The 17,568-nt window shown below is 49.2% G+C and overlaps 3 protein-coding genes across 6 annotated transcripts; 1 reads left to right on the forward strand and 2 right to left on the reverse strand.

Annotated features, from left to right (window-relative positions):
• Positions 1-315: 315 nt before the first annotated feature.
• MLLT11 (MLLT11 transcription factor 7 cofactor) lies at positions 316-8,666 on the reverse strand. Of its 4 annotated transcripts, none has more exons than XM_047085669.1 (3): positions 7,275-8,666; positions 5,951-6,022; positions 316-1,569 (listed from the first exon to the last, which is right to left on the reverse strand). In XM_047085669.1, the coding sequence occupies exon 3, from the start codon at positions 1,561-1,563 to the stop codon at positions 1,291-1,293; it is 273 nt and encodes a 90-aa protein (XP_046941625.1). In that variant the 5' UTR covers positions 1,564-1,569; positions 5,951-6,022; positions 7,275-8,666; the 3' UTR covers positions 316-1,290. The 4 variants fall into 4 exon arrangements, with proteins under 4 accessions (XP_046941625.1, XP_046941626.1, XP_046941624.1 ...); XM_047085670.1 differs by having other exon boundaries at positions 5,997-6,115; XM_047085668.1 differs by having other exon boundaries at positions 5,951-6,115.
• Positions 6,891-14,444, forward strand: CDC42SE1 (CDC42 small effector 1). Its single transcript, XM_047085672.1, has 5 exons — positions 6,891-7,002; positions 10,094-10,407; positions 10,947-11,057; positions 11,762-11,850; positions 12,143-14,444. The coding sequence occupies exons 2-4, from the start codon at positions 10,354-10,356 to the stop codon at positions 11,834-11,836; spliced, it is 240 nt and encodes a 79-aa protein (XP_046941628.1). The 5' UTR covers positions 6,891-7,002; positions 10,094-10,353; the 3' UTR covers positions 11,837-11,850; positions 12,143-14,444.
• A 1,224-nt stretch (positions 14,445-15,668) lies between these two features.
• Positions 15,669-17,514, reverse strand: CUNH1orf56 (chromosome unknown C1orf56 homolog). Its single transcript, XM_047085667.1, has one exon. The coding sequence runs from the start codon at positions 16,876-16,878 to the stop codon at positions 15,820-15,822; it is 1,059 nt and encodes a 352-aa protein (XP_046941623.1). The 5' UTR covers positions 16,879-17,514; the 3' UTR covers positions 15,669-15,819.
• Between the last annotated feature and the right edge of the window lie 54 nt (positions 17,515-17,568).

Raw genomic sequence — 17,568 nt, forward strand, 5'->3', positions numbered from 1 at the left:
TCATTAAGAGCACGGTTCGTTCCACAGATGCCTTCTGAGGCATCTAGAATTACTCCCTCAGTATGTTGGTAGCCAATGGTCAAGCAGAAGAGTGGTTGTTTGCATTTCTTCCTAAATAGCTTTGTAATTTTAAGTTGATTTCACCCTTGTTGATACCTATCCAACCTGATATTCATCATTTTTAATGTACAAAGGCTACTAAAAGAACTCTTATTGAAAGACAATATATAAGCTGAAGGTGAAAGCAAGGCTAATTTCGGAGATCTATACCGCTTCTCTTTGAAGAGAGAGAAAACTAGAATCCAGGCCTGGGATTGAATGTCTTTATTCAAGAAATGAGAAAATGGCAGCACAAATCAGCAGCAATAATTTTGGAAGGAATGGGGGTACAAGGTGTAGGGTCATAATGTGATTATTTCAAGGTCTCAAGGTAGCTGAGGAACTGTGCCTGAGGCCCATTGATCAGTATTCTCCATTGCAGACGCAGGAGGTGGCAAGACTAAAACACTAAAGGCCAAACCCTATTATGCCTTTTAGAAACAGAATCATACCTTACAAATTATCATAGTACTCAGCAAGATTACATTTTAAGATTTGAAATTGGAGTCATTTCCCTCAGCTAGCGTTAGGAGCAAAGTTGTAAAGTGCAAAGGTTTGAAGGATTACCCCTTTGACAATATAGTTATTTCTGAAACGATTCAATTCTTTCCCTTATTTTCGTTTTCCATGAGGTATTATCACCTCTTGTTTTATACCTTTCATTACACCCGATTTCTCTGAGGAAAAGAAGGTATTGTAAGGAGCAAGATCCAACAGTGAGACTTAACACCTTAACAGCCTTTTAGAAATCCTACTGTCTCGTAGTAGATAATCTCAAAGCTTCCAGGGTTTTCAGCGACTGTTGAAGAAAGATTTGTGTTTACCGATCTGGAGCAGGATATTAGGTTTGAACAATCTGAAGAAGATTAAAATGAAAAAAAAAATTGTCCCCCATTTTGAACTACTATACTACTCTCTGGCGCCCCCCACCAGGCTTCTTTCTGGAATTAGTGTCTGGGGGGATAACTTTGGGGCTTAAGGGCTTTTGAGAAAAACTGATAACATAAATAAATAAATAAATAAATAAATAAATAAATAAATAAATAATAAATACAACACAACTCTGGCAGATTCATCAGCACCACCTCAACACCATAGAGGGGAGAGAGCAAGATTCACAGGACAAAGGGTGGGAAGGGAGGGGCTTGCAAGGCAAGACAGGGCAAGGTGGTGGAGAGAGGAGTCTTGGGCTTAAAGCAAGTCCAATTCGAAGGAGTGGATGCTGGCAATGGGAGCTCTCCAGAAGTTGAAGGTGCTGTACTCCAGGAGGGCATCGCCTTCGGAGTGTTTCTCCTGTTCAACTCCAGTTGGTTGCCCGGTCATCTTGCCAGCGCTGCTGTCTTTGATCTTGTAGGTGGATGTATCTGACAGACCCAGGCCTTCCAGCTCCGACAGATCCAGCTCTGGAATGGGCATCCTCCAGAAAAGAAAGGAGCTGTACTGGCTACTCACAGGGTCCCTCATAACTTCCTAGAAAGGAACCAGCTGTTAGTCCTCATTCTATAGCAACCTCTTCATGGCCCACGGCCTTTCCTTACTTAAAAACTTCACAAGGGCACCCAGGTGGCTCCTTCGGTTAAGCATCCAACTCTTGATTTGGGCTCAGGTCATGACTTCACTGTTCATGAGACGGAGGCCCCCCCCCCCCCCCCCCCCCCCCCCCGCACTGGGCTCTGCACTGACAGCACAGAGCCTGCTTAGGCTTCTCTTTCCCCCTCTCTCTGCCCCTCTCCCACTTGTATGCACGCCCTTTCTCTCTCAAAATAAATGAAGGTTAAAAAAAAAAACTTATAAAAAAAGAAACCTTAAAAAAAAAAATAAAAACTTCCCATTATCATTTGCCTCTGTACGTGATCCAGATTTCCTAGGACAAGCTTTGGGAACCTTTCCTTTATTACTATTTTCTACCATTTCCTGCCTTCTCCCATCTTGGAAGGACTTATTCACTGCCTAATGCTTCAAGTCAATCTTGGGTCTGGTTTTCAAGGCTTTCTAGAATTTGGCTCATCCTTCCTAGCCATGGTACAGTCTCTGCTAGTTATGCTCATTTCTGTCTTGCTTAACTTTGTCTACTCTCCATCTTTTGTATTTATTATTTCTTTTACGTACAAGATCATCGGTTTACAACAAAAGGATACAACTCTGGAATGGCAGATGGAGGAGATACACAAGGCCAAGTACAGGAAGAGGGCGCAGAGCTCCCATGCCCTCTCCAGGTGCTCCACTCTCCCCACATCATGTGTTTCCACCAGCCTGGAAAGCTCCTCTCTGCTCTCCATCTTAAAATACCACCCAAGTTTCAAGACTACCACGAGTCCCTAGAAGAATTCAAGTCCTTAGAGAAATCATTCCCCTGAATTCTTATGTTTTTAAATACTTGGCTTTTTCCTAACTTTGGTTTAATAGGTACCTCTAAAAAGGGCTTTGAGAGAGAGAGAGAGAAAGCATGAGCCAGGAAGGGGCAAGAGAAAGAGGGAGACACAGAATCTAAAGCAGGCTCCAGGCTCTGAGCTGTCAGCACAGAGCCTGATGCAGGGCTTGAACCCATGATTGTGTCCTGAGCTGAAGTCAGACGCTCAACTGACTGAGCCACCAAAGCACCCCTAATTTTCTCTCTTTATCCATCCATAACTTGCCACTCCCATCTTTTAGCCCACAGGTAAGCCTGAACAGCCTGTATTTATAGTTTTCTCTAGCCTACCTCTCCTTCAAAACAAAGCCCAGGTAGGTGCTGAAAGAATTTTCCTATGCTATAACAAGACCTTGATTCTCTGATCCTAATGCTAGAATTTACCTGAGAGCAAATGGATTGGGAATTCCAGGTAAGGAAAGTAAGAGTTTAGACCAGAAGGAGAAAGTCCTTTGACAGAATTCGATACTTTTCTATGCTCTAACAAGTACTCCTATCATCTTTTCCCACCCACACCCTGATGTTATAGGACTAGTATGCCTCCTGCATACTAGCTGGTTACTAGCCAAGAAGGGGCAAAAGCATTAGTTGAAATGTTCCCAAAGAAGCAGAATGAACATTCCACTGCCTCCAAAAATAGAACCCCATTTTAAAAGGCCTTCCTCCCAGTACACTCCATTGGCTCCTACCAGGCCTGAGGCTTCTAAAGAGTGGCTTTAAATAGGTTCCCAACTGCCCCCATATAATGTGTTAGGCGAACATGAGAACCACTGCACTACAGGAACTATAACCGTATATAATGTGAACTGTCTCTACTGAGCCAGAACAAAAAAGCCTTAATCTAGAGCACAGTTATGTGTGAGTGTAGGGGCTTTAGGACTGGTGAGTGGGCAGACCAGGATGTTTTTAATGTTAAAAGCCAGTTCTCAGTTGCTCTTTTTCTTCTGAGGTTCAGGCTCCAAAATAAACCCTGGGAACTGAGCATTACTCAGCAGAGAAATTGCTTAGAAGGAAGGTTATGTGGGGACTGGAACAGGGTGGGGGAGGGTGCTGGAAAGGTGAGGTCATCATCCTATGATACTCAACTCTGATCATTTCCACAGTAATTTCCAGAGACATGTGCACAGAAAGAGTTACAAAAAATGGTTGGACCTATCAGACTACCTACTCTGGCTTCAGACAGGGACCACCTTAGGATCATCAATGTTACGGACTTCTGACCAGAGACTTTTTTTTTTTTACTCTTCTTCCTTCCTTCCTTTTCTTTTTTAACTAAATTGCCAGTTATTTGCCTACATTGCTGGCTTTTTTTTTTTTTTTTTAATATCTCCTCCCTTACCAGTCCTCTCCAGATCAAGCTTAGTATAATGTGGGCACATGATAGAGTCTTTAAAAAATAGAATCACAGGGGGGAAAAATCATAGAATTTTAAAACTAGAAGACATGTTTAGGGTTCCTGGATGGCTCCATCAGTGGAGTGTTTTACTCTTGATCTTGGGGTTGTGAGTTTGAGCCTCATGTTGGGTGTAGAGATTACTTAAATAAATATATTCTGTGCTGTAACATACGGTATATATATTTTTTTTTTAAAAAGGAAAGAAAAGAAAACATGTTAGAAATTATCTGCTGACTCGTGAAGCCTTCCAGCCAGTTAGAACATAGGTCTCATTCCCCATCTGGTCTTTGTTGATGTGTTGTACATAGATAGTTGCGTACAGTTTTATATAATCGTATACCAATATTCTCAAAACTTGCAAGAATTCTTAGTTGCTGAAGAACAGATACTCAGTAGATTAGATGTTGACTGTTCCTGTGATTCTGATCTGAATGATGAAAATGCAGAAGACAGTAGAGAGCAAGCTAGAATCTGAGACAGTGAAAAAGCTCTTTGACAAACTGACTCCTTTTCTTAAAACCAGATATGTATAAAAATTGTCTAAACAATCCCTGAGCGTCTGGCAGAGCGTATCTTGCAATAAAAAAATGCTAAAGGAAATTTTACAAAATATTAACTTACAAGGCCTAAAATCTCTAGCTATGCCATGAACTCGGAGACATGTACAGAGAGTACCAAATGCATAGAAAGACACTCATACAAGCATGTATGACATTTAAATTCAAGTCAAGAACACTGACCACACAGAAAATTGCAACTAAAATACCATTCACTCTACTCTCATCAGTAAGGAAATTCTGGTGTTTAATATAGTATGGATTTAATTCCCAAGTCTCCAAATTTTGTAGGAGGTCCCTGTTCAGCAAGCTTTCTCTTCCCCTCCCCAACTGTTCTCCATCCATACCTCATCTCTCTTTCCATTTCTTAAAGGGCTTGGACAGTGCCTTGTACCACAATATATGCTCAATAAATCCTTCCAAATGTCCTTCATTTTAAATGATCCAGATACTTTAGGCAAAGGTAATTTCTAAATATCACCCTTTGTATTCTTAGGGATACATGATTAGCAAATATGTAGTATAAAAAGACACACTCTCTCTGAGCCCCACAGACACACCCAAATACCCTTTGTCTAGACCCTCTGTGGGAACCCAAGGCCTACCTGCCTGACAGGGCCTTGCTGTGTCATGCTGCCACCATTGGGGGGAATGACAGGGATGGTGGTTGGAGGGGATGGAAGCTCTCTGGCATTTCAGTATAAGTGCCTCCCTCATTCTGGTCTTGGATTTCCCTGTTAGCCATGACCTTCCCCCATCTATTCTCACTGAGCTGCAAATAAGCATTCCTTCCCAGAATCTGCTATGTAGCTTTTGTGGGCTGTACTGATTTCAATATAGGATCAGGCAGTTCTCCAACACAGAGGCCCCCACCTTCCTACCTCAAGCTGCCTCTTTCTTTGGAGCAAAGGTTTGAGATGGGGAGTGAGAGGCTGTTAAACGAGAGGTCAGGATTACTTTCAATATTATGTCATCCCTTCCCCCAAATTCCCTCCTATGGAGACAAATAAATTTGGGGTGAAGGCAGACACATCAATAGAACACCACAGAAAAAAAGTATGTATATATATATATATATATATATATATATATATGGAAGTACAGGCTAGAGCAATACAGTAAGACTACAGATTCATCAAAAAACAGGTAAAACAAATTATAGCTTGAAAAGGAAGATGGAGATAACAAATGAAGATAATAAAACACCTAAGACAAATTATAGGCAAATAGATACTTGAAATGAGATAAACGCTGAGAAATAATAATTCCATGTAAATTGTTAGAAATTAATGTCTGTGTATTAGAAGGCAATAATGGAAATCTTAGCAAAGGGATCTAAAAAGGTGACCAAAACCTACCCATTGTTCACAGCGCCCCTTCTCTTGAACTGTCCCTACCTCATCCTTATTAAGGGTCTTCAACCTAACTAGAAGCAGCTGCTCTTTTATCTTTGCAGCCCCTTGCCCCCCTTCCCGCAATTTAGTTTACCTGTTATCAATGAATTACTAGTGTGTTCCCAAGATGGAAGGAGTACCTCGAGGCTCCGGCGTTTGCTCAGGGCTGGAGAAAAAGCAAGCTGTTGGGGCTTTGACGGCTTTGTCTTCTCACTCCCTCTCTCGCTCCAGTGGCTGAGTCTATCTGCTCAGTCTCCCCCTGCAATGCAGCCCCTCCTAAGAAGGGCGGAAGGACTCCCCGCCCCCTCCTTGCCTGACTCGGCTAATTCAAATGATAGGTTCCAGAACACTTAAGGGAGGGAGACAGGATTAAAGCATCTCCGTAGGCTTTATTGGTCGGCACAATTATTCCGGAGCTCTTCCCGCACCCCCCTGCTGCCTGGGGTGCAATGAATGAGTAGTTAATTGTCCCCTAATTTTAGGCTTATGGATTTAAAAAGCTTAATTCTGGATAACAATAGAGGGGTGTCCCTTTATGCCTCAATTTAAGGATTTCAAGTTACGAAATGTTTTATTTTTGAGAATCCGAAAAAAAATCCTCGCCCCTCCCCCCTCCAATCCCTACTCCTGCGACTCGCCTCCGCACCCTCACAATGAGTAAATAAACCTAGCCCCATTCCACTTCGGGGAGAGCACGGGAGGATGGGGTGGGGTGCTTCCACGAATCTCTAAACTTAGTCGGGCTCGGGGGATTTGGGGGCTCCTCTTAGTTTTGCCCCGCAATGCCTGGCGCGCAAGGGGGGACGTGAGGCTGCGGGCATCGCGGCTTGGGCGCCCCCCCCCCCCCCCCCCGCCCACGGCCCGCGCAGGGCTGCCAGCCGGCCGAAGCCGCCAGGCCACCTCCCACGGCCCCGTGTGGTGCAGTGCCTCCCCAGTCCGGGGGGGAGCAGTGCGCCCAGCTCCGGGCCGGACGGGTTTCGTAATCGCGTCGCCGCCGTTTCCGCCCCGAGCCAGCCCCACCTCTGCCGGCCCGCCCTCGGCTCTCCCACCGCGCCGCGGAGCCAGCCCGGGAAGCCCACACCGGCGGGCACGGCGCGGGAGCCCCCACCCGCGGCAGCCGCACGCCTCGACGCCGAAGCGCGGCAGGTGAGACCGCGGCGGGGGTCCCCGGGCGGTGAGCCCCGCCTGCGCTGCCGGGTGGAGACGCACCGGATGCTGGGGGTGGGGGGGAGGGAGGCTGGGACTGTAGAGATGCAGGGTTGGTGGGAAGAGGAGTGCGTTCCCAGAGGAACAGTCTCCATCCCCGCCCGTGCGGTGCGCAGGCCGTGGCCGCTGAAGGGCAGAGGGCAGGGAGGGACTGGGATGGGGGGGTGGGGGGACGGAGGCCAGAGGGGATAAAGTCTCCGAGACTCACTAACCTCGGCGGTGGCGTGTGCTGGACAGTGAAGCACACAGCTGGGTCCTGGGACGGCCAAATCTGAGGCCAAAGCAGCCACGGAAGACAGTGACAGTCTGGAAAATTCACAGCGGGATCCCAGTCCTAGTTCAGCGTTGGGAGGAGCAGAGGATTTCTGGGTAGAGTTGGGGAGTGGACAGAAATGCAGTCCATGGGACTGAGTCTCCTGGGGAGGGAGCTTAGGGCCTAGCTCCGGTTCCTAGTAAGCCCCCACAAGACCTTCCTTGGGGAAAGGCACAGTCGGTACTGGGGCAGATGCCTGTCACTTGATCGAAGAGTGCTGTTCCCCTACTTCCCCGGAGCCCCTCAGCAGCCCTGCGTGTCGGGAGGTTTCCACAAGGAACCAGCTGCAGCACCGGGCTGAGAGCCAAAATTGCCCACTCCATTCTCTCAGTTCTCTTTCTCTTTCTCCAGCTGCTTCTTGTGAAGGCTTGTTGGGCAGCGGGTTGGAGGCCTTGGGGCTGAAGGCAGCGGGACCGGGAAAACCGGTTTGGGGCTAGAACAGGACCGGGGAACTACCTCTGTACATCCTTTCCCACTGGAACCTTTCTCCCATCCCTCCTCCTGCTCACTCCCCCAGTGGTTGGGAAGCTCCTAAGTCCTAGTGTGACCTTGGTGTCTCCCAGCTCCATCGTTCAGCCTTCCTATTTGGGACTCAGGCCCAGTTCTCAATGCTACTAGGCTGTCAGGATATGGCCTTACACAGTCTAATGCTGAGTCCTCCTGCTCTCTTCCCAGCCCCTTCCCCTCCACTGGGGGGCTAAAATAGTGGGCAGTGAATGCAGGTGTCTCTTCCTCCTGGGCTTACCAGCTCCGGACTTCATTTTTCCTCAACTCACTCATCTCTAGATACTTTAAAGGAGAGTGGCAGCCCGTTGCTCTTACTTCCTTTTCTGGCCTGTACCCCCTGCCACCACCACATTCAGCCTGCCCACCCTTCTCCACACTCTGACTCCCCTGCCAAGTTTCAGAGACCCTTATGTTCTGTGTCCTGGGGAATGGAATTTCCTGGTCACTTCTCATCATCATTGGCCCTTTCGTGCCAAGTCCCACACACACATGCTTTCCCTCCACCCAGCTCTTGCCAGATCCCTGGAAAAGGAACAGAAACGTCCTTGTTCTCTCCACTGCCCCTTTCCCTCCCTCTCCTCTCCCCTCTTCTCTCCTCTTCCCTCCCACCGTCCACTTCTGTCCACTCAGCTGGGTGTTGGGGGAGAGTCCACTCTCTGTAAAGCCTGGCTGGTGGTATTGGGGGTTTCCTCTGATTCTCCATTGTTTTCTTCATTCCCCCGCCTGCAGCCCTTAACACCCGCCACCACCACCATTGCGACAAACCCTGTGACTGACTGACTTCCCCACTGACCACAGCTCCCCTCTCTGGACAGCTGTGTTCTGACTTCCGCCCCTGTCTCATTACTCCTCCCCTCCAGTGGTGGGAAGGGAAGTAAAGCTCAGGCTCCTAGGTCTTTCTCTCCCCTACAAGCCGTATCTTAGTGTTTGTGTGATCTCATCCCAAAGGTGTATTAGAAAATCCTCTCAGTTCTTAGAGCGGTCTTGGGCCCAGAGCATCGGGGTTCCAGGTGTGGAGGGGAGGGAGATTCCTATTCGTGCTAGAGTGTAATACTCATGAAGCAGCCCCATTTGGAGTCTTTGAGGCTGCCTGTATCATAGGACTGGGGAAGTGCAGTGAGCCCAGGGGAAACCCAGGTGTGCCCTAGCCTGGCTGGCCGGGAGGAAAAGGGAAGGAAGTTCTTCCCTGGACACTAATGCTGTTGGAAAGTTCCTCATGTCTGGTTGGCTGGTGAAGCTTGGGAATGGAAGTGGAGAGGAGGGAGGAGAGAACAGGTCACAGCATGAGAGTAGGAGGCAGGCGGGGAGGCCTGAGGCCCCATGGGGGATGAGGCAGAGCAGAGCGGCGCTGCACGATGGGACATGTGAAGAGGGTGGGGAGCTGGAGAAAGACGCCTTGTGGGACAGAAGATACCTGGTACCTGTGTCCCTACAGCCTGTGCACAGATCATCTGTCCAAGGCACACACGCAGGAATCCTGGCCGTGCCACATATGTGCACGCAGAGGTGCACACGCAGGAGTGTGGTGTATACAGCCTTCGGGAAAGATCTCAAGGTCGAGTAATAAAGGAGCTGTTGAAGGGAGAGGTTGGATCTCAATTGAAGGAAATGAGGAGGAACAAGGGCAGGGATTAGAGAGGGAAGAAACTCCTCACCATAGAAAGTCTTTCTTGAGGTCCAACCTGCTGCAGTTGGTCAACTACAACCTGGGCAGTCAAGGCCTCTCTTGGTCTTAAAGAAAATCTAGATGTTTAGGGTAAGGTAAGGAAAAAGGGAGGGACAAGGGTGGAGGCCCTGTTTGTGAGAACAAAAAAACCACCATTTCCTCTTAAAGGTCACTTAACTGCCCCTCCCCTTCTGCCCTAAACCCAGGGAGATGGGAGGAGGGACTTGTGGCACCCCCAAAACTGCTCCTTTGTGCCAGTGTCCCTTGGCCCCTCCCATCCTCACCCTAAATGCTTCTATTCCCTGCCTCTCCCTTGGTTCCAGCAGCTCCTCAACCGCTTGGTGCCCTTCTGGTTCTTTTCCTTTCTCTGGGCATCACACTGTGAGGTTCCTGTGTTTGGAGAGGTTAGTGTTGGGTGCAGGACCAGGGTCTTTAAGGGAGAACAAGAAGATCTAGGCTCATCAGGAGGCTTCTCAAGGAGGGGCTGGTGGTAGAGATGGGATTTCTCACCAACTTTCTTCTCTCTTTACTTTTTGCCCATCCAGGTTTCTGGGGCTGAGAAGACATAACCTTGTGCCTGCCTGCTCACCCCAGTCTCATCCTGCTAGTCCCTCAGGGTCTGAGACACTGAACTTCACTGCCCAGCCAAGGGTACCACAGACTGTGCTGTCTCCAGACCTGTCCAGCTGAGTAAACCCGGGTTGTCATTACACCTGAGGGCACTGAGGAGTGGGCAGTCAAAACACCAGAGCAAGAGCCCTCTGGGGCCTCAGGCAGAGGAGTGAAACTGGAACCATCAGGGAACATGAGTGAATTCTGGCACAAACTAGGTTGCTGCGTGGTAGAGAAACCCCAGCCGGTGAGTCCCCAACCCCCCACCCCCATCCCAGCACACACAGAAGTCAGTTACCGCGTCCTGTGAGGCAGACACAGCACCCAGAAAGCACCCTGCTTGCCTCCCTTTCCGTCACAGTAGTCTCTATGGCCAGGCAGGTGTGCACATGGGATACAGGGGAACTGGGAGACAGAGGAACTGAATAGCCCTAGCTGTCACTTCCTGTTTCTGTCCATGCTGGGAGTTGCAGGCGGAGCTTAATACCTGTCCGTCCCCCCCCTCCCTCCCCCCCCCCCATTGTTTCCTCATCAGCCAGAGGTGACTTTGATAAGTCCTTTCTTTGGCATTCACTCTGCAGGCTCCTGTCATTGTCACCCTGCCTGTGTCCTCTCTGTGTTTATATTGTTAGACCGTAGTGATTTCCCTGTTGTGATGCCACATACCCTTGCCCATCAGGCCCTTAGCTCTTCCTTTAGTGGTTTTCAAGACCACTAAAAGTGGTTTTCCACACTTCGTGTGGAAGAGGGGGCTTCCGACTTAACTCCCCTGTCTTCTCTAAGCAGAAGAAGAAGAGGAGACGAATTGACCGGACCATGATTGGGGAACCAATGAATTTTGTCCACCTGACTCACATTGGCTCTGGGGAGATGGGGGCCGGAGATGGACTTACCATGGTAACAAGGCAGTGGGGAGAGGTTGATGTGGGATTGCGGCCTAGAACCATTCCCCTTTTTTGAAGTTTAAGCAGGGGACATATGAATATCGATGGGGAAGTAAGAGGCTAGGATTCTAGTCCTGGTCACCAGCCACATAAACCTGAGACCTGGCATTTCAGGTTTCTGGCCTAAGCTCCCTCATTTTTATAATTAGTAAATTATTCTTTACTGGGACAGGGGATATATGTGACCCCAGAGTTACTTGGAGGGCTTTTCCCCCAAACCAGACCCTTCTGTTAGTTAAGAGTTAATAGTCATATTGTGGCCGGGTGCATTAGGACAAGAAAAAGACTGACTGAGCACCCCTGTCCTAAATAATGTCTAATACACTTTTCTGCTCTCAGAACAAGGGAAATAGGCCTGGAGATAGTGAAGGAGTCTTTTCACCAATTGTGAAACTCCGATAAATATGAGAGAGTCCTTTGTGAGAGTCTTATTAGTAGAAGACCCATTTTATCTCATCCTCATGAAAGTCAGTATGAAGGGAGACACTGAAACTTCCCTTGGAAGAATGGTGGTTGGTTTTAACCTTTTCAGATTGATTTTTTTTTTTTTTTTTTGCCAAAGCAATGGGGTCCGCCTCTTCCATGGAGAGCACAGGGGAGATCGCTTCCTGTGTGACATCAAGACAGGATGAGGGTCTCACGTGTGCTTTTTCACAGACAGGTGCTGTCCAGGAGCAGATGAGATCCAAGGGAAACCGAGACAGGCCATGGAGCAATTCTAGGGGCTTGTAGCTCCGACAGGAATGGTAAGTAACTAAGGACACCCATCCAACATCTCCAGCCCGATAGCACATCCTGACGCCCCACCTGAGAACCCCGATCCCCTGCAAGAATGGGAGGTGAGAGAAGCAAGTATTAGGATGGGGGAGTCAAGAATGGAGGACCCAGAAGGGCAGAGAGACAGCGAGGCACAGACAGAAATCGAGAAAAGAGCATGCTGCGGAAATAGCCGAGAGTCTACACTAGGTGGTGTCTTACCCCTAAGGCCTCAGTTTTCCTTGAAACTAATCCTCCTTCTTCAATTTCTTTTTAAATCAGGTTCTGCTGTCGAAGCCTCCACTCCATGTCCAGCCCAGAAGAGATGTTGCTCCCTCCTAGAACCAGTGACCCCCGGGTCCCTCTTTTCCCTATCTGCCTATTAGTGCCTCAGAAGGCTTGGGGGCTGGACTCCCTCTATTCCCTCTGGCTATAGCCCCTCCTGGAGATGGGGTCAAGGCAGCAGGACTGACCAAGTGACTACTGGTTGGCCAGAGGAGCTCAGCTGAAGCCCCGGACACTCTCAGATCTGAGATAGGAGTTTTCTGGGAACCCAGGATAAGTTCCCTTCTCCTGAATGACGGTCTAGGTGCCATCTGTTTTAAACTCTTAACCTGGAACTCCTTAAATGGGGTAGGTGAGTGAGATTCCCAAAGCTGAAGCTGGCTTTTTGCTGAGAAGCTCCTTACCTGCCCTTCTTCTTCCTCCTGGAATGAACTGAAGCAGACGTCAAGCAGGGAGAGGAGGGGAGGGTGACCACTGCCGAGTCTACTCTTTCTCTTTATATCTCAGACTTTAAGCTCACAGCCCCTCAGTATCTCTCTGCAACTACCAGGGTCTTTCTGTAATTAGGCCTCTAACCCTGTTTCTGTAGCATTGTGAGTCCCCCAACATCTTTAATTAAAATTTTAAGATGAGTTCTCTTAATGACCTCCCTCCTTCTACTACCTCTACCCTTGACCTCATCCCCACTAGGAACGTGTTTGTTTCCCATTGATTAAGACCTAGGTTAGAGGTGGATCTTAACCTGATGGTATTCCATTTAACTCTTGGGGACCTTGCCTGCCCTCTGCCAATCTCCCTGCTGGCCCAGGTGAGGAGAAAGAGGGATCTGGAGAGAAACCCAGAATGTTGCAAAACTAGGAGGTAGGTCTCTGAGTGGACCTCCAAACCACTGAAGATGGGAGGAGTGGTTGGTTGAAAACAATCGTCTGTAAGTTTAGGGATCTTCCAGTCCTTACCACATGGGAGTGGGGACACCTCTAGTGCATGGATTCTCAACCCAGACACTTTTGACATTGGGTTGGGTAATTCTTTGTAATGGGGGACTATCCTGTGCATCCTAGGATATTTAGTAGCACATCTGGCCCATCCTAGTTACGACAACCAAAAATGTCCAGGAATTGCCAAATGTCTCCCCCCGGGGGCAAAAATCACCCCTAGTTGAGGGCCACTGCTCAAGAGTCCAGGTATCTCTCTGTAAAGTGTTTTCCTCACCCTACACCCATTTCATTATTCATCTGAAGCCTGAGCCATAGATGAACTAGGCCCTCTGGAAAGCAGGCTCAACGGGGCCGCACATCATTTCTAAAACAGGCTCTTTATTCAGGGTATTGCTCTGCTCACATGGGTTCATGTCTCCGGTGGATGCGATGCCTACTACCCTTCTCTGTTCTTGTTTGTGGAGAAGGGGTTCCTGTAGTATGGAGGCAGGAACAGGGTTTGGTGAGATTGGGGGAGGGAGGGAGAAGAGGCAATAGAGAGAGCCACAGACACCCCGGTGTGTCCTCTGCAAACTTTAAGCTCTCTTTCTGTGCCCTGGTCCTAGAACCAGATACGAATAAGACTCAGGGAGTTTCGTCTGAAGACCAGGTCCCACTGCTTTAGGAGTCTGCTTTAGGTGGGAAAATAATGCAGGAACAGGGTCTTTAGGCAGTTTGTTTTCTCAGGTGTTTCTTCTGTCCCCTTCCTTGCAGGGTGGTGAGGAAGGCAGGACAAAACCGGTGAGCTCCCGCCTGCTCAGAGACTGAGAGGGTGGGGGTCTCTCATTAGCTCCGTAACAAGCAGCATCCTGTTTGATGGTGATGGGGTCAGGAATGTGGGAACTAGGATCCACTCTGCTGAGACCACCATCCATCCAGTGTGCCCCTCCTCTGGTGACAGGTTCTAATTGTGTTTCCATTTCAGTGTATTTCCTGCCCTTTTCAGGGTCTAAGATTGGTCATACATTCCCAATTTATTGTTCAAATCTAGCTAGTTGCTCTGAAAGTAGCTCATCTTGTCCTAAAGTAGCTTAATGGCCTGAGGGTTATACTCAATCTGAAGGGTTGACAGGATAGGGTAGAAAGATGGGGGGGCTCGTGGACTCAGGACACCCTGATCTTTAGCCTTATTCTGCTGTCTTTTCTTTGGACACAGACTTCTTTGGTGTTCTTTTGCCTTTAGCTACCTTTTCTAATGTGTATGCTACCATCACTTTAACAATATTTAAGAGTGATGGCAATGGGTTCAAGAGTCATAATTTATATTAAAAATGTGTTGGACTTTTAACTACATTTTTCAAATAAAAAACGTGTAAGCAAAATAGTCGCAGAGTGATCACTACAGGTGTGTGTTGGGTCAAAGGATAGATATGGTTGATGTCACTCCTAGGAAGTAGCCGACATGGAATTCTGTGCCAACATCACCCTTTCCAAGGAGAGAAGGCCAAGTACTGTGAAGATAAGAAGACTACCATCCTTTTCCAAGAGCTCACCTCCTTGTTCTTCCTGTTCCCTCTTCTTGGCTTTCATCTGAGATTTTTCATCTTTAAAAAATCACTAAAAACTTGGGAAAGGAGGAAGACGAGCAACATCAACAATTTATCCTGGGGTACGGGGTGGGGGTGAAATATGCTGGAGGACAAGGGAAGGGATCAGGCCCGATGGTGTTAGCTACACAGTTCAGTTTTAAGGTTGAAGAGATTTCTGGCCTCCACCCTCAGATACGTTTGTAAAGAGACACAAGACCAATATTTTTTCTAATTTTTTCTGTACTAAAAATATCCAGTAGGTTCTGGGATTGAAAGGGTGAGGAGGCTGAGATGCTGACACCTTCTCTTGAGGATGAAGTGGCCATTACCTGCGGTTTCTCTCTAGCTGGGTAAGAAAACAGAAGAGAAGAGGGGAAATGTTAGAACCACATCTATGTTTTCCCTTCCTTGCTTCATCTCCCTCTCCCCATAAGCCCTCATTCCCTCAACGCTACTGCCCCCTACTTAGGCTTCTTTATATTGAATCATTGGTATTGGATACCCGGGGAGAAGGACAAAAACAAACTTGCAAAATGACTGACCGTATATACTATTTTAGTGTCCTTCCTCTCTCCCACAAATGTCCCGAAATCCTATCAATTGAGAATATTTTATCAAGTCAATCAGAACCTTTGGTAGTTCATTTGGTAATGCAGAGGACTATCCTTCCCAAAGAATTCTTAAGTTACTGGAAATCATCCCAGGAGTTCTTTGGGATAGTGGTGGTGGAGGGCTTCGGCACTGGTGTCAATGCCCCCCATTTCCTCCTCTGTAACGGAATAACACCTCACAGCATTGTTGTGAGGGTCGATCCAGGTAAAGTGCACACAGTAAGACCTTAAATATTAGCTGTTGTTACTATTAGACTGCATTCATGAGCTGAGAATGATTTATATCTCCCACATCTATTGTTTGCATCAAGAATTGTTGATATACCTACAATCTTCACAATTTGGTCAATAATTCTCTAATGACCCATACATGTTACCCATTAACCAACCAGCAGTTGCCCAAGAAATGAGTGGAATCAATGGCTAACAATAATGTGAATAACTAGTATATTATGAATGAATGACCAAACAGATGACAGTTCATGGAAGCACACCGGCTGGTTGACCCAACAGGATTTTGGATGTCAGGACTTTTCATCAACAAAGGTCCTTGGCTATCACCAAACACTTACTGGTTGCATCTCTGTGAACACTGAAGACAGACTGTTCCAAATATCCTCCAGCCCGATCCGGACTCGTCTCCAAAAAGCAAGGGCTGGACTGGGGCTGGGGCTGGGGCTGGGGCCAAAGAAGAGGAAGGGGGTGGGTCTGAGTCTAGAGCTGAGGGGCGGTATGGGAGTGGTAGTGGTGGTGGTAGTGGTGGTGGTGGTGGTGGTGGTGGTCTGAGTGGTGCAGCTGGTGTCAGGGCAGAGACCAGCGTCCAGAGGGCACTCCTCCCTAAGCCGGTTGCAGGGACACTGCTGGTAGGTACAAGGCCGGTGCTCTGTGTGGAGTTGGCTCAGTGCTCCAACTCGAAGGCGCCCGGAAAGGCCTTGCAGCCTGCCTGCCCTGGACCGGCTCATGGTGCCTGACCTGCAGTGGCAGTGCCATGGGCCCCAGGGCATGAGAACCAGCCGCAGGTCCTCTGCTGGCGGCATGGCTGTTGGTGAGGGGTGTGGCCACGGTCTCGGGGTGGACCCTGCTGTTGACCACTGGCTCATGGTACTCTCGGGATGAACCAAGTCCTCAGTGGACATCCACGTGTTGGCCCGCTGGTCTGAAGAAGACATCCTGATCTCGGGCTCCTGGGTATTTGCTTTAAACCTTGGGTTGGGCATCCTCGCCGTATTGGAAGTCGCTCGGAGAGCCTCTCCGCTCACATTACTCTTTCTGGCGTTGATCACAACCCCCTCTTCCAAAGACTCATCTTCCTCCGGCGATGACACAATTGACTTTCTGACGCCTGTGGCCACCGTGGAGGCCAAAAGCTCGGCCGCGGCCGGGCCTGCCAGGCGGTCGGCACGGGCCACGAGGTCATCCTCGTCCTCCATTGTTACCCTTATCTTCTTGGGAGCGCCGGTCCGGGGGGTGGTCCGGTAGTTGCGGGGGGACATCGGGACCCCGGAGCGGAAACTTACCCGCTGCGACTCGGTGGAAGTCAGGCCTTGGGCCCCCGCCAGCCGGGGCCCCAGACTCAGCAGCAGGGCCCAGAGCAGCGCGCCGGCGGCGGGGACCATGGGGCCGGGCAGTGGGCGGCTGAGGAGGAGGCCAGCGAAGGAGGCCGGGTCTCCCACCTCTTCCCTCCCTTCCACTCTCGACCCAGGGGGTCGTTGGAACCGAGGCCCGTGGGGTTCCTACCGCGCGCCACGCCCCTCCCCCAGGCCCTCTCGGCGTAGCCCGAGGGGCTGAGCTAAAATCCCAGGAACTCCAGCAGCCAGAACTCCTGCGGAACCACCAGACGCAATTGTGACGTAAGGGCCTGGTCAGGCAGTGCACTTCCTCGGAGCCGAGCTTACATCGTGCATCGCAGTTTATTAACCGCTACGGATCTGAGTTTACGAGACAGGACGAAACTACAGGCTTTGAAAGCGCTCCTTCCCAGGCTCACAGGCAGCAGACGTGACGAAGAAGGAAACAGCAGTTCTTCAATACGTAGGGAGCTGACTCCTGGTCCCCCAACAGACGGGGTGGGGGTGGGGGGCTTGCCGCGGTCAGTTATGCCCCACCCACCCTGAGCTTCACAGGCGACCAGGGGCTCCCATTTGAAGGGGGAGGAAAAGAGGACACTCAGCGAGATGCAGTTATTTGCCCAGGGTTCTGCAGCTCAAGCAGGACTAAAACCCACAGCCTTGCCCTTTCCCATACAAGACACCCCTACATGCACCCCTACTGCTGAAATGATGTGTCGCCTCCTCCCCCCCCCCCCC

The sequence above is a fragment of the Lynx rufus genome, unplaced genomic scaffold, assembly GCF_022079265.1.
Source record: "Lynx rufus isolate CCGP_SWC_20201006 ecotype Redwood Valley unplaced genomic scaffold, mLynRuf1.p SCAF_2, whole genome shotgun sequence".
In the NCBI taxonomy this organism is placed as follows: Eukaryota; Metazoa; Chordata; class Mammalia; order Carnivora; family Felidae; genus Lynx; species Lynx rufus.

Bases quoted from the DNA above. Each gene is read 5' to 3' on its own strand.
- MLLT11 (XM_047085671.1), bottom strand. From the start codon at position 1,563: ATGAGGGACCCTGTGAGTAGCCAGTACAGCTCCTTTCTTTTCTGGAGG.
- CUNH1orf56 (XM_047085667.1), bottom strand. From the start codon at position 16,878: ATGGTCCCCGCCGCCGGCGCGCTGCTCTGGGCCCTGCTGCTGAGTCTG.
- CDC42SE1 (XM_047085672.1), top strand. From the start codon at position 10,354: ATGAGTGAATTCTGGCACAAACTAGGTTGCTGCGTGGTAGAGAAACCC. The intron at 10,408-10,946 runs GTGAGTCCCCAA...TTCTCTAAGCAG, and splicing joins TGGTAGAGAAACCCCAGCCG to AAGAAGAAGAGGAGACGAAT. The intron at 11,058-11,761 runs GTAACAAGGCAG...GCTTTTTCACAG, and splicing joins CCGGAGATGGACTTACCATG to ACAGGTGCTGTCCAGGAGCA.